Source organism: Teleopsis dalmanni, chromosome 2, assembly GCF_002237135.1.
Source record: "Teleopsis dalmanni isolate 2A chromosome 2, ASM223713v2, whole genome shotgun sequence".
Taxonomy (NCBI): Eukaryota; Metazoa; Arthropoda; class Insecta; order Diptera; family Diopsidae; genus Teleopsis; species Teleopsis dalmanni.
In genome coordinates, this window is record NC_051847.1 from 20,096,021 (window position 1) to 20,113,088 (window position 17,068).

The 17,068-nt window shown below is 26.6% G+C and overlaps 1 protein-coding gene across 1 annotated transcript in view; it reads right to left on the minus strand.

Moving 5' to 3' along the window:
- The window catches only part of LOC119674064 (polyadenylate-binding protein 1-B-like), an 11,706-nt gene extending 1,351 nt beyond the window's left edge, over positions 1 to 10,355 (minus strand). Inside the window, exons 1-5 of the mRNA XM_038085188.1 lie at positions 10,182 to 10,355; positions 9,350 to 9,422; positions 7,370 to 8,190; positions 2,741 to 3,512; positions 2,112 to 2,313 (exon numbers count right to left, since the gene is read on the minus strand). Coding sequence (XP_037941116.1) covers positions 2,147 to 2,313; positions 2,741 to 3,512; positions 7,370 to 8,190; positions 9,350 to 9,422; positions 10,182 to 10,355 — 2,007 coding nt within the window. The 3' untranslated portion in view covers positions 2,112 to 2,146. The remainder of the gene's footprint in view (positions 1 to 2,111; positions 2,314 to 2,740; positions 3,513 to 7,369; positions 8,191 to 9,349; positions 9,423 to 10,181) is intronic.
- Positions 10,356 to 17,068: the final 6,713 nt, after the last annotated feature.

Genomic DNA, 17,068 nt, shown 5'->3' on the forward strand with positions numbered 1-17,068 from the left:
ACTAATTACATCTAATCCTTAATCCTATTAACACAATTTCAAGAAAATTATAATGCAGCATTTATTTTTATATTATTATTTATTTAATATTTAAATATTTAATTGAGTTGTAATCATTGGACTAGAAAAATAGTTTTAAAATTAAATATTTTTAAATATTAAATTATTTTAAATAAATTATAGTTACTATAAGAACTTACTATTTTTCGAAGATGGAAGCATAAAATATATTGTTTTATCGCTGTTTATATTTTATATAAATTTTTATAATTTATTTTCTATTTTATTATTTAAAATTGAATTATTTTCTCGCATTATTATAGAATAATCAACACATAAAATATTTTTAATCGTCATTCAAGCTTCCATAATAGTAAATTGACCTTATATATATGCTCATTTAATTTTAAATCTAAAATTAAAAATTCTTTTTATATACTATATTATAGTTTATTTTTTAGGATGTGTTATTTTTGTATAAGATAGAAACTTAAGTTGATTGAATGCAATATTATTTATTATTAATTTATTTTATTCATTACTTATGTTTCTGCTGTGCCATCAATACGTTTCCTAATAAAAAAATAAGTGAAATAATAACCTAATAAGATTTCGATATTAGGTTGCATCCTTGACCTAAATAACAATGTCTTAAATTTTATGTTAATACATTATAAATACAAATAATGGTTTTTAAACTGATGTCTTTAATCAATTATGTATGTCCTTAGAGATAATATTAATTGTAACATAATCACATCGTCCTCACCAAATTAAAGTGAATACTTCGGTTCATGGAAGATAATAATAATGAAATAATAATATTTAACTTACTATACACTCACATATACATACCCATATATGTTAGGACAGATATTAACAAGTGTATTATAGATAATTGCATTAATTTAATATATATTATACTGAGCTGGTCTTCTTTAATAAAATTTCAATTAAATTTGAGTAGATAAAGTACTAAACTGGAAAACTGTACAGTTTTTACAAAAAAAATCAATTTAATATTCTAAGTTTTGCTTATAATAGGAATTTGAATAAGAAATAATTGAAAACATATACATAAGACATCAATTCAATTGGTAATGGAATTCCATCACCAAATTTCAATAATCAAACTATATGCAAAACTTTATGTGACTTCTACAGAATGGCATCAGTAGCCAACTTAATTTGGCAAATGTGTTAATTCATGTTTCGATGTTGTGTATTGGTCAACATGATTATGTGATTTGTTGCCACTAAGCTTTTATGTAGGCTTGCACAAAACATTGTTTATAAGGACAATGCTCAAACTCTCAATGCTTTGAGAAAGTGAATGCAACATGTTGTAGTAGAGATACTGCAATCAATGTGCCCACAATCATCGAATAGTCAACTCAAACAGAAACAGTACTGTAAGATATCCAACGCAAGATTAACGAATCAAGTATTTCACATCTAAGGACAAAGAGTGTTCCTAACAAAATACTGAAATAAGAATTTAATTGTATCTCAAAGGCAAGTGCATTTTATATACTTTGTTTCGGAAATACAAAATGAATAACTCTGTATTGTTTACAAGGTGAAATGGGAATGGAAATTCTACAGGGAAATGGAAATATGAATAATATTATAAAATAATATCAACAGTACTTTAACTCCATTAACATTTCGTTATTCTTAAATGTAGAAAACAATTATTACAAAATATTTTATAGTCGTTTTACTATAATCAAAAATTTGGCACAGCTCTGGTACGTCCATTTAACAACAGTTCATTTGAGTAACTTTGCTTCTTTGCTATCATATGTCAAGATAGCGGGCTTTGAAGTTGGAAATTGTAGCATGAAAGTGTTTGACACTAGATGGCATATAAATTTTTTTTAAGAATGAGCAATATCGGCATAAAACGTAATGGTAAAAATTGTACAAAATGCATGTGTTTACCGTTGTTGTTTGCAAAATAATAATATGATAGAAGACTCATAATTTAAGTCTAATGTATACATATATTTGAGTACAGTAGTTTATTATGTTTCTCACTTCTTAAATACAATATACATTATTTTATTTATTACTTTATATTTTTCTTAATTTTTTAAACTAATAATTACCCTGTTGATACTCTTTTACTGTTCATTTAAACATCTCAATAAACTGTGTTCTCAAATAAGTCTGGCAACACAAGTGGTGGGCAATTATGTGGGCTACAAGTTACACTAGGTGTATCATCACCGATTGAACTTTCTGTGCAAATACATTGCAGGCAATTTCCAACATCCTGTGGCAAAATATCACCAATCTGATAAAATATACCTTTAAAAACAAATGAAAAAATCTTCTCAATAATATTAGTGAATAAATGATTTTTAAAAAGTAAGATTAAAAATGTAGTAAATTATTAACACTATTATTGTTCAATATAATATTATATATATTTAAAAGCAATTGTATTCATTGGTAATATTATTATGTTTATAATTTTTATATTTGGATTTTATTTCTTCTATATTAAAGGAAATTCTGTAAGTTCTATAAGCATACTAGATATTATCTTTATTGAGCAAGTTTTCAACTAGCCTTGAATTGAAGCCATACTTTTCTTATCATCTATTTACAGTCAACGTGTTACTCGATGCTTTTAACATAATTACTATTATTAGGTCTTTATTACATTAAAGTATCAAGTATAATAGTTCTTTTTGTCATCAAAATTTGTTGCAATGAATCAAAAAATACTTACCCATCACGTTGCACTGTTTATCTGGACTTAATCCATTTGTTGCTGCTGTTTTATTCACCACATTCAGTGCATCTGCAATTAATTTATTTGAAGTATCAATAACGGGTGCCTCATTTGTTGTTGACATTAAATTAATTGGAGAACTATTGTTGTGGCTCGTTGGCATTGCTCTTATTGCATTCGAAACTGGCGACGTTGTTTCTGCAACAGAAGGACGTAAAATTAAATCCGCTTCCACTATTATTATTTCCTTCTGCATATCTTCATAATTTTGCGTTTCCTGTGTCTGTTGTTCAACACGTCGTGACTCATCGGCTTCTGTTAGTAAAATGTCAATATTTATCACGCTGTCATTGAATTCGCTTCCATAGTCATTGTAAGCAGTACCTAGAAAGCCATTTTCCGACTCTGTATATATGTTTTTATTTGATTCCTTGTCTCTGTCACTTTTCTTCGCTACTCTAGTCGGTATGGTACCAACAATAATTGTAGTTGATGGCGCTTCTTGCACTTTGTTGGTATTATTAAGAACTTTCAATTCTTTTAAATCAAAAACCGTTTTCTCAACGCCGTTGCCATTATGGAAATCATCGTATTTGTTGTTTATAAAATGTGTCTCATTGGATGACAGCCAACGATGAAAAGCATCATCCTCAACTTCATCGTTTCTTTTGTTAATAAAATTATTATTTTTGTTTTTACTGCTCAAATAATCATATTGTTTATTTTCATTCTTATTGTCAATATACAATTCTGCATTCTTGAAAGTCTTCTGAAAATTTTGCTATAAAATATTTTAAATCAATATATAATTTAAGATATGATTCTATATTCATAGGAATATGAAATAAAATATGATTTAAGATTTAAAAAATATTTAAAACTAAACAGGTAGATAATGTTAGTCTTAGAATACTAGAAGAAAAAACAAGAGTACTTACTTGTATATTATCAATAGTAAAACAGATTGGAAACGACAATAGACAGAAACTCGGAATCAAATATATTCTTTCAATCTATTCTTTCAATTTGAACAATTTTGTGTTCAAATTTTAATTGAGACAATAACAAAAAAGCACAAAAAAGCTTGAGATTAACTCTAGTGGGATGCCAGTTTCCAGTTTACAATGATTTAACAACAGATTTAAAAAGACTCACCTATTTTTCATAATTTTTTTCACTACGCTCTAGTGGGATTCCAGTTTCTAGTTCAGGATGATTTAGCAACAGATTTTAATCGGCTCGGCTATTTCTTAATTCTTAATTTTCTTAATTTTTTTCCCTACGCTATATGCTGATATATATTTTTTTTCAAGAAATTAACGCGTCATCTGGCGGCATTCATGTACAAATTTTTAAATTTAAAACCTGATATCTCGAAAACTAAATTATTCTTACATATAGTGATAAAAATTGCTCAAAATACTTATCTATCTCGATTAAGAAATAAAACTTTTTCTTTAATAAACACTAAATGCATAACGTATGTTGATGAGACAGGGACTTTCAGAGAAAATATAATAAGAAAATTGAAATTTTCGACAGAAGAGCACTTGGACTGATGTATGATAAATGAACACGTAGTTTTGGGGCTGTAAGTAACATGTCATTATTGTGACTGCAATACTAATCAAAAGATTAAAATTTGTGATGCAAAAAACAATGAGGTTCTAGGTGCACCGATCGTGATCTAGAGATGAAGGATTATAATTGAAATTAAAAGATACAAAATATTCATGGAATATCATCATTGCCTGAGCTGATAATGAAATTCGATTTAAATTCACAACAGAGACTATATGCTGTACTTAGGATGTGAGTTAGTTTATTACAATGACAAGTCTGTTGCAATTCTATCGCCCTCCATAATTATGTATTTTTCGCCGTTTTACTAGCTCATACCTTAAAGAAGCTTTAAAGTATAAAAACAAAAATATATGCAGGAGAACTAATGTATATCCGTAACGAATTTTCTTTGCTTAAAACGAGCTACTTAATCTTAATAGAGCAAGCAAACGGTTAGATCAATAGTTGACATTAAAAAAAAAGGAGCGACATACTCGTATATATGAGGAATTATAAGAAGGTTCTCAAAAATACACTCAAGAATGTGGAAAAACAAATTCTAATCCAAGCCAGGATGCGATGTGGGTTGTACAAAAAAATATGTTTTTAATGATAGTAAATTTTTAACAAATAAAATATATATGATAAAGATTTCAAAGTATTACTATTTTCTTCCTATTTGATCTCTATTATATATGTATTCTTCTATTTCTCTGTATGTATAATTCCTAAAAATTGAACAATTTTATGTTTAATGTCAATTAAATACAAAAAATATAAATGAATATATAAGCAACGTTTTAATAAATTATTTTCTTTTGCTTTAACTATTTATTATATACGAATATATGAAATATTAGTTAAACGCAGTCACTTGAGTTGATTTCCGTACTTTTTAAGACTAACCGCTTTTTTTTACAATTTAAATAAATTTAGAGTCTCATTTACTTTTTAACTTTCTTTCGCATCTGTGGTTTCCCAAGAAGATTTTAGCATTGCAAATCCAAACTCAACATTAAATGTATCCCTTCTTTGCACTTAGAAAAGCGTAATCTCAACTTGTCATCTTAATAGGTTTGTTCACACAAATGTTGACAATTTATTTTCTTTCAGTTTAATTCTCATTCAGTATATAATCGCATTTGTGTCTAGCGCTAGTTTTATTCCATTAGAACTGAAACTTTAATGCCTGAATTTAATGAGAAAAAAGTTTTAAAAATTGCTTAAAAGTACTTCTTTGCAATCTCTTTTAATTGCTTGGTTCGCAACTTAAACAAAGAAGAGTCGCATTCATAACGAAGAGAAGCTCATTTAATTTAAAATTAAACTTAAATTAAAGTTGTAGTTGATTTTTAATGATATTAGGAAGTTTATTTAAATTTTAAACAAGTGTAGAACAAGCCCACAGATTAGAAGATTAGAAGGACGAAAAAGGACCCAAGTAGTTTCGTGGTCTACTTCGACTAATCCTTCACTTCATTGGGGCCACTTCTTGTCCGGTGCGCTGTCCCAACGTCCCACCATAAGTATAAGTATAAGCCCACATTATTACTTATACACTTTTAATTACTTTTTGATAATAATTTTGTTTTTAATATTAATTAAAGAATATCAAACCTTCTGAAGACAAATCTTAGTCTACTAAACTTGCAAAACAACAACACTTTACACTTACCAGGGCCGATGTCTATAGGTTGCTGCCCACAAATAAACTACTATTAAAATACAATATCGTTTTCTTAACAACTCATACTAATAGTACATTCACACTGTCTCATTTAGGCCCTCACTCATTTATATTAATGAGTCAACGTTCACATTATTTTTTATTGCAACAAGAAAAAGTGTTATGCCTACGTACTGATCACAATCCAGATCTCCGGGAAATGAGTGCCCGACTCGCATGGACTAAAACCAGCCCCCTTATTCTTAAAGACTTTGACATACCCCATGACTACGTAAGTATTACCTCGAGGTAGGGTTCCTATTAGTCATTTAAGACTGACTTCTAGCGGTGTAACCTACGTTCCACTACTGCTTCAGCTGATTCACCTGATTATTAACTGATTAACAAGTATTAAACTCTATTAATTAACAATGGCTGAAGTGAAAATGCACGTATTATAGAAAACTCTTTTAGTTGACAATGACTAATGTGGAGATAGTGTAGAAAACTCCATTAGTTGTAGAATAAGGAACTCGATTAGTTAGAAGTGATTGTCGTGAAGTTAGTGTAAAATATTTGACAATACTAGATACGGAGATAAAGTTAAGAAACCATTAGCAATAGCTGTAGATAGGTGGAGATAGATAGCGTATAAAAGTAGCTCATTATCATTTCGAATAACACACCCAAGTTCTCAATCATCATTTGGTCTTATTCTATTAACGAAGCATACATCTATCTCGTCATACAATGCAATCCTCGGCTGACAACGCATCTCAGTTACTCAACTACCTTAGCATACAAAGTCATTCATCATCACAATTAACGTCTGATTCGCAATCCATATGTCAACTATAGTCATCATTATGCTCAGAGTCTTACATTATTATAAAGATTTACTAAAAATCTGATCGAATGAATTTTAAAAGAATTTTTATAACAAACCATGAAAGAAAAGCTCGTAAAGGTCGTTAAATCGTCATCTATCCCATTTTGAGGTCTTCTTAAATTATCACATATACTATTTATAACTTTTAGACAATAGTTACAAACTTCGGTAAAACAAATATTTTAAATTCATCCTTCTTATGTTCTTATGTTGAGCCTTTTACGAGTTAGTGCATCTGGGCACTTTTACTCTATGTTGGCTGGGAGGTTTGTGCAGAGTCCCACCCATCTCACTGACTAATTTGAGTATTCCTCATAATCTTCGTTATTATTCATTCTAAAATTATTAAATTTCATAGATACTGAGGTCTTGAAAAGATACAAATTATACTCTACGACTGCCTGCAATTGTGACAAATTTCGGTTACAAGCAACAGGACTCTTTTTTTAGATTTTAATACACAAATGGAAATACCTTCTTAAAGTATTTAATCGATAAAACTACTTACAATTGACTGTGTTGCGTTAACAACTGTAGCTGTTGTGTATGGAGTAAATGCACTACCGGCTACTCTACAAGTTTTTCCACTCTCCTCCTGAGTACAGTCAACAGCAGTCATATTGTCTAAATTCTTGCTATCATTTGTGCTATGAACATTAGAGGTCCTTTTTGTTGCAATTGTTTTATTTGCTGACTTTGTTGCTGTTGTTGCCGGTATTGTTGTGACTGTCATTTTGGGTCTTTTAGTTGGAGGTTCTGGTAAAATATCACTGTCAGTTTCTGTCTCTATGTCGACGTTGTCATTTTCCGTGCTTGGATGTTCTGACGGCAACGTTGTTACCTCAAACTTGATATGCTGTCCATGTAAATACTGTTGTTGTTGCTGGTGTCTCATTTGTAGTTGAACTAGTTGGTGTTTTAAATGTTGCTGACGATGTTGGTATTGATGATGCTGATGTTCTTCGGATTTGTAGTCATGATATAGTACTGAAGGTAAATTTTCTGGGAAATTTAATATTTTACTAAATGTTGGTGATGTTGCCAAATGATTTTCCTCATATTTATGATGTTGTTCATGTTGTTTGTGATGTTGCCGGTGTTTCTGATTATGTTCTTCAGTAAAATATTTACATTGTATTATTGAATGTCTATTCATACTTTTTAGTTCATGTCTGGGTTTACCTAATTTTATCAAGTCTTCCCCTAAAGTTGCTTTAATTTTCTTCTTTTTTGCTTTGCTCTTATGCGATTTGGGGATTTTGTATGTTTTCTCTGACTTCTGCATATTTTTATTATTTGAAACGGTGGTATATCTTTCCGGATGTTTGTCTAAAAATAAAAATGTATGGATTAATAAAGTTAAACATGAATAGAAATTAGCAAATAAATAATATGTATAAAAAAATTTATATCTCTTTATTAATCTTTTATGCAATATGTAGAATGTGTGATAGATTAGACGTTATTGAATATTTGGCATACATAAATTTGTCTTATATATTCCTTATCGATTTTATAATTGCATTTTAACAATGATACATGTTTAAAAAAGATACGAGCTTAATTTTGTTAAATTTTTGTTTGTTATGGTTAAGCCAAAAAAAACTTGTCTTGTTTGCTTTTTTTAATTAAAGGTAAAATGTACATTGTTCATTTTGTATTATATACTTTAATAATAGAAATATTTGCTTCTTTATTCCAACGAAACTCATAATATTTGATTGTGCAGATAATATATTCCGAGATAAAAGTTGGAAATTACACAACCCCTACCAAAATATATTTAGGGATAATGCTTTATGTAGTAGTAGTTCAGGTTCTTCACACATATTTTATTTCATTCGGTTACTGTGAATAAAAAATTGTTCTTATTATACAATGCAATGCAATATGCTGTGGTGGGTATTGAGAGAAGCTGAGTTTCTAATAAAATATATTCGAGCTAATCTAGTAAAAGATATCATGATTGGATCTATAAAAACAATATTTACATTGCAAATATATGCTATGGGTATTGAGATATGCTGAGTTCTAAACAATATATATGCGAGCTAATCTAGTAAAAGCTATCATGATTGAATCTATAGAAACGATTCAAAAAATTAGTTCTTCCATTTCTAAATAAAGGTTGTTGTTGTTGTGACCCGCTGGGACTTGTAAGCAGATAATATGAAAGCATGTAAAAGACGTTTATATGGGTGAGGAAATGGGTGGGTAGTGGTTGGGGGAGATGGGGGCGGGGCGAAGAGGATGGGGAGGATTGAGTAGGTGGGTACAGTCCAACTCAAGTTCATTTTCTTTTTATTTCATTTTATATTATTTTATTTTATGTATAATATAAAAATATAAAAACATAATAAATATCTTTTTAAGTATACACAATTTGTTAAAAATTACTTTATTTTAAAAAATAAGAAAGTTTGTATAAAATTAATATAAATTAGTTTAATTTCATATATAAGAAATATTTTTAATTATTAAAATTTACCGCAGTTTTCCCACCAGCAGAAAATTTCACCATCTATGCACAGGCAAACTTCACAGGGATCAAGACGTATTAACTAAAAGTAAAAAATAAGGTAAAATTTTGTTAATTAAAACAAATTTAATATAATTTAAAAATAAAGAAACAAAATAGAATGCAGTTCCATTATGATTAATAATTGTAAATTTTTCTTATAAAAATTAAAAAAAATGTTGCAGATATGAGACTAAAAGTGTCTTTTAGTCGTATAAGAATATTATAAAATAAATTAAATTATTATTTAATCATTATTTTATCAACAAATAAACATAATTACTTATTTTATCATTATATTATTTTAATGGTTCATTTAAATGGATTGAATTTTCTCTTCTAACAGTTCAAATTTCAATGTTGTCATGTATGAATAAGGAAGTATATATTTCCCTATTCAATTTTTAAATTAAATTTATACTTTCATATATATCCATTGGTATATCAGAAATGTAAAATCAACAATGTCTAGAAATACAATACATTTCATATCAATATAAATTGAAAGTACACACACATAGTTTCGTTGAAGAATCCTTTCAGCAACAAAAAATCTAAACTTTTTGAGATTCAACTATTTTATTATATTTCCAATAGTTGATATTGACAATTTACAATATTGAATATTTTTTATTAAAACTGAATAGAAATTGAAATGTTTCATCTTTCCAGTTGATTAAATAAAATTTGTTACTGTTACCGAACAAGTTCTCTCCTATTGATATTCATTTATTATTTTAATTAATTTATAATTTTTATCTTAAAACAAATTCTCAAAGCTGAGATTAAAAAACCACTATACCTTTTGTCCATGTGTATACTTTGATCCTCCATAAAAACATGACGCAGCCCTTTCGTGTGGTTCCAAATCCTCTTCTTCATTTCGTTCCGTTAAATCAGAAAATTCTTTATTTTTATTCGTTTTTGGAGATACTGGACGAGTATTATTTTTAGCCATGGATTGTTTATCATCCATATTAGTTGATAGCTGGTCATGATTCGTATATTCGAAGGGTACTTTTAAAATGAAAAGTAGAAGTAAATATTTAAATTTAATTGAATATTATATATGAAATAGATCACTCAAATTAATTAAATCCTTTATATTAAATACAATTAAATTCAATCATATACAATAGCTTAAAAGCTATGACGTATTTGAAACAAAATTATATGTAAATTATTTGAATTAATTACTATTTTAATTTGAATTTAATTTTAAAGTTATTATATGTATATAATCAAAACTTCACTTAAAATGTAGTGAAATGTAAATAATTTCTTATGCAAATAAGAGTGAACAAAGCCTCATATGTATAATATTTTATACTTTTTATATTACAATCATATTCTAAAAACCATTTTCATAATAATTATTATTAATTTTTTTAAATTCAACAATTAAAATTTTTAATAGAATTTAATTAGATTCGCTACTTACCAGCTGTAACTATATTTTCCCTCATCGATTCATAAAAGGAAGATACGTAAATAATACATACACAAATAATCTTTGTATATTTAAACATTGTTATTATTTTATATTTCTGTAAGTTAGTTTAATTGTGAGATAGTTAATAATATAAGATATTCTCCTTATAAAAATAATTTCATATATAATAAAACTATTAAACATGACATTAAGATTATGATGAGTAACTTAAACCAAAGCTAAAATTAAAAGCAATTTTTATAGAATAAGTGCACTTATAAGATAGTGGAGAATTTTAACATTCGATAAATATTATTATACATGTTTTAAATTAGCTTTAATTTTTTTTCTATTTTATTATTATTTTCATAAAAAAAGTTTAAATTTAATTTTTAAAAATTTTAATAAATCACGATTTTAAATTGCCATGCACTTGAGCTTTTTAAAGTAAAGTATATGCTTGTGTGAAATAGTATAAAATAAATTAAATTATAAATTAAGGACTCTTACATTGTATTATTTTTAAGATTTCAACAATAACAAAAATATTCTTCAAAGGACTTCACAAACAATCTCAACTTTTTATATATATTCAATTAAAATATATATGCATATATAAATACAAGTTATTTTGTTTATTTATAAAATTCTATTTGTGCAAAACAATATAAGTAATGATTATTATTGTAAGTGTTAAAGTTAAATTATAAAAATATTTTAATAACTGTTATCAATAATAAATTTTTTTTAATTAAAAGGATGTTTACTAAGAACCACTTCCCTGTACGAGTGTTGATAACTTGCCATATAAGAAAATTTTTTTTAAAATTAATTAAATAATTTATTATTAAATTAAATAAAAGTACTTAAAAAACTTTTAAATCAATAATAATTTACAGTAACAAAAAATATTTTTTTATTATTTTGTTTGAATTTATTTGAACTTGAATTGAATTGAAAGTAGTTCTTTTATTTACAAAATTTTATTTAAAATAAATAAAGAGACAAATATACAAGAAGTTTATGTGCAACAAAAAGTCGAGCGTATTTTTCCTTTGAAATATTTTCAGACTTTTTTTGTGCGTGCTCTTTGGAATATTACGCTAATATTATTACACTTATTTAAACAACAAATATTAATAACAATATTTATAAAAATCTTATGTATAAAATATTTATTAAATTTTCTTTTCTAGTACCAGCAAAAATTAAAGCAAGCATTTGTGAACAAGCGAATACTTTAAGTCAACAAGTGTTCCCTGTCCTTAACTTAACAGCTAACATGACTTTAATTTATTGATATTTGCATCTATGTAATAAGTATAAAACTAATACTTATGTTATCTATTATTTACGCAATAAACAATATGTAAAATAAATGCTTAAGTTTGCTAATAATTCAAATTGGAATATAATAAATCGAAGTATCTTTACCTAAATGCTATCAAATTTTTGAAAAAAGTCTTAAGAAAAAACGCTTAAAATATTTAAATACATAAAGATTAAACGATATTTTATTCACTTTTAGAAAATTAATATGAAAATGAGTATATAAAGAAATATTCGACATTTTTCCTTAAAAAACTTTTGAAGTTAAATAACAAAGCAAAACTTTCCCAACCTCAACAACGCGCTTTAATTTCGTCTGTCTGCACTTTTGGGAAAAGTTTTCAGTTTTTGCCATAAATCTTCGTATCACATTAAAGAAAATGCATTTCCCTTTCTACTTCATTGTGTTTAAATTTCATTGTTATTTGAAGCATATGACAGCATGAAATTAAATCACTACGAAAACGGATACTTAAGAATTTATTAAATTTTAAATAATCTTGAATAAGAATTATTATTAATTATTATCTTATTATTAAATAAGAATAATTAATTTGTAGAAATTAACAAATTGAAGAGGTAATTTGTTTCATTATTATTATTATGTTTTATTATTAATAAACTTTCAAATGTATAGAATGTTTTCATATACATTAATTTAAAAATTTATAAATCATGCAAAAAAGAATGCTTCTACAAACAGAAAATATTGAAATTTAACAATTAATTAATTAATTATAATTAATTAATTCAATCATCCTACAGCTGGTTTGTGATTTCGTTCTAATATAAACAAAGCAAATGAATTTGTTATTAAAACTTTAACGACAAATTAATAAAACTCCAGAAAAATGTGCGAACATAAAAGTCAAATACGGCTTTGGGTCAGTTGCTTAAGGTGCGCTGACTCTAAGCTTCAAATTTGGCTGGGCACGAGTTTGATTCCTGGTACTTGCATTCTCAAAAAAAATTATTGAAGAATAATGAAATATAAGAATTATTTCTAAGACCACAGTTGATGGATATTTGGCAATACTCGAAATAGCTGTATGGTCAGCCAAAAATTCAATTAATTAAAATAATATATAGAATACTTGTTGTTGTACTTCACTACTTGTCGAAAAAACCTCTTTTAAAAATTAATAAAATTTATAAAAATATTTTAAAAACGAATAAAAAAGGTTAGTGTTAATTTAATATGAAAACACATAAGTATTATTTTAGTATGTCATTAAAATAAGTACGTGCTTAGTCTGTTGTTTAAAAATTTAAAATTAGCCTGCAGCTAAGTCAAGTTTTTTCATCAAAGTTTACTCCACAAAGCCATGAGTGTCCACAGAACAAATGTTCACTATTTTATTTGTTATTAAAGAAACACAATAAAAATGGAAATAATTTTGATGGCAGACAGTCGAGTGCAGACACAAGGGAAAGCATAACAAAGCAGACAGTACAGACGTTTGCTTGTGGCCTCAAAGGATATTGCACGGCCATGATGAACGGTGCAGCATTGTTCCACGTACAAAATAAATGCATTTAGTTCCCAAACAACTGCTGAACATAAAAATAATAACAACCGACTTCAATGAAAACAAACCATATTAAGGAACAAAACACAATCAAAAGCTAAACGAAGTCTTCCAATAAAAAATATTTGCAGATGTTGATTCATCAATTGTTTTCAGAGTTTTTGGACTATTTGATTTTAAAAAATTCAATAAAATTTTGTATATTAAATATAGTATAAATAAGGTATACTATACTTTAATGATACGAAAGTTTTAATAAAAAATTTAGTTTTAGCTAGAATAAAACATCAAAGTATCTGAAATTTTTATATTTACATAAAGATTTTTTTTTCTCTTTTTTTGCGGTTCTTCAGGTCTGGTATATTCACAATATCTATTAGAAATACCACAATGAAGTTATATTTAAGTACAGGCTTTGCTACAACTACTAGTCTTAATACTAGGTTGAAAACCTAGTACTGATGCAAAACTTTGAATATCGGAGGATAAGCCAAACTTTTCGATAGTTTGAATTTAAGATTAAAAATAAGTTTTTTTGGAAAAAAGTTTGGAAAATCAGTTGAATTGTTGTTCTGTGAAATTCTTTAATAGCACAAAATGTAATTCAAATATTAATTTTTAAACATTTTTTGTTTCTTTCGAAATTCAACAAGTCTTAATATCAACAAAAATGTACCTTCAGACGTAAGTGACAGACGGCTGGTATTAAGATTTTGATGAGACTTCTTCTCTAATATATTGTTTGGGAATTGCCATTAACTTTGAAATACAATAATAGTTCCATATAGTCCAAGAGATATTTCTGGGTCTGAATTCATTTCAAATAATTTTATTCAAATATATTCTATGAGACATAATAAGGTTCTGGATCGTTTACAAATATTTCTCTATGAATTTTAACTTGCATTACATCGACCATAACTGATAGACAGATAGATAGATAGATGTTCGTGCGGGAGTTTACTAATTATTCAAAAAAACTTGATCACTAATATTTTTGAAATATTTTTGTAAATATACAATTGTTTTGTTATGAGTCATGCCTTTTGCTTCTAGTAGAATTCCAGAAAATATCTCGCACAACAAAGCCAAAACAAGACGTATCGTCTAGCTTTGCTATTAAAACCACTTATCTTTCACATCCATATCTTCCAAATATTATATGAAACTAACAGATGTTAATAATAGTCACGTGATTATAACGATCAAAATTTATGGCTTGTGCCACACGTTCGACTCTTTCAAAACAGTTCGGTTCTATTCTGTTTTGAAAGATTCTGACAAACATTAACGCGGTGTTGGTAAGTCTGTCAGTTTTCATAAATAATTTCAGGGCTCTATCCTTTATGTATTTTTTGATCGGATCAATCTTGAGGTCCCTGAGGATGTCATTCGCACTAATGTACCATGGTACTTTGCAAAGTCTTCTCAGAGCCAGACTTTGTGCAATTTCTAGCTGGCGAATAATGTATATATCAAAATATAAAAAAAATAAAATTATAAAAATTTTAAATTTTAAAAACTAAAAATTTTTTAAAGCTCTAATACAATATTTGCTTTCTCTAAAAAAATTTGTTTAAATTACAAACAAAAATAACTAATTAAAAATTATGTTTGTCCCAGGACAATAAATATATTTTGAGTAAGTGGTGTCGGTGAATGTAAAAATAAAATAGATAATATAAATGAAATAAAATATTATATAAATTTACATAAATTGCATTTGAAGTAATTATTTTTTTATAAAACTATCCAATCAAACTGTCAAGAATGAATAAAAAAATAAATAAAAATTAATACAATTTTTTGCTAATCAACAATATAATTTTTTTTAAAATTTTTAGTGTTTGTATTTTAACTTTAATTTTTTATATACACTAATTAAACATACAACATGCAAACAACTGTTAGTACAATAATTAGAAAAACTGATGAAAAAAATTGTCATGAATAATTTTGTTAAATGAATATATACCAGTATACTACATGTAACTAATAATAAATGAAAAAATATAAATAAAATTTAAGTACTGTATTTACATATGAAATATAATCGAGTTCAGAAATATTTAGTTTTAAAACTGTTTATTTTTTTTTGTTACATAAAGTTTTTAAAGTTTACTTAAAAATAAATTTTTCATTAAAAATATTACAACACACTTACGTGCAGTGAAAGGCAAACATATTGAAAACTTTAATTCTATAAAAATTAAAAATTAAAATCAAGTAAGAAGAGTAGAGTAGAGTTCAACTTGAAGGACTGCGACATAACGTATGAGTGATTTTATTAGCTTTGAATTAATAGTGAGTCAGCACATCAAACATTTAAATATTGAATTTAAAAGAAATATGTTGTGAATATTAATTCATTTATATTATGTACAATTTTTTACTATAATTCTGAATTAATTTTGTATAATATTTATATCATACAATTTTTTTAAATTGTTATGTGTTATATTATTTACAATTTCACTTAAACCTATATATATCGTAGTTGGTGAAATAATATTTTATTCTTAATATGTTTCATTCAATATTTTATTTTCAACATAATTTCTGCAAAGGTTTTATTTTCATTTACTTTATTTTTATTTATTTATTTTCATTATATATTATTCTAATTATTACTACAATTTCATATATTAAATTTTTTACGGAAATTCCATAATAATCCACTTGCAACTTCTCACTTGCTGATTTAAATTGATTATTATTCAGAAGCACTTCATATGTTTACCATTTGCCGTTCAATGTCTAACGCATTTGACAGTCGAAATACAACTGAAAACTTATCGAAATACGGTCCTAATATCTACTGGCAATTAAGGCGCCTAAATCCTTGCATATTTCTGTATTTGCAATATATTTTGCATGTCATAGTGACGCCAGTGTCCTTCTGCATACGCCGGCAGTTTTATGTTCTCACGAGATGCAACGCGTGGTTTTGTTGATGATTAAATGTTATTTTTGCAATCAACTTTATTTATGTAATACAATGATATAAGAATACTAAGTATGTTGGATGTACTAACCAGCTGAGAGTAGTAACATGCGCAGTGAGAATGTTGCTAAAAAAATGTTTCACGGATACAGTGGTTGTGTTGCTACTTTAACCGGCATTTTTATAGGAAGTTCTCATTATTATTTGGGACAAATAAACATCAACCATTTCCCGCGTGTTTTTATAGCACAGCAATTGAAGAGTTAGTTATTATTTTTAAAAATAAATACATAAATTTTTCGATTCTTACTACTCAAAAAATTATTTCCGAATAATTAAATACAAGAATTATTTCCAGGACCACTGATTATGTGTATTTGGTAATACTCGAAAGTTCTGTATAGTCAGCCAAAAATTCAATTAATTAAAATAATATAAAAATGAATTTTTGTTAT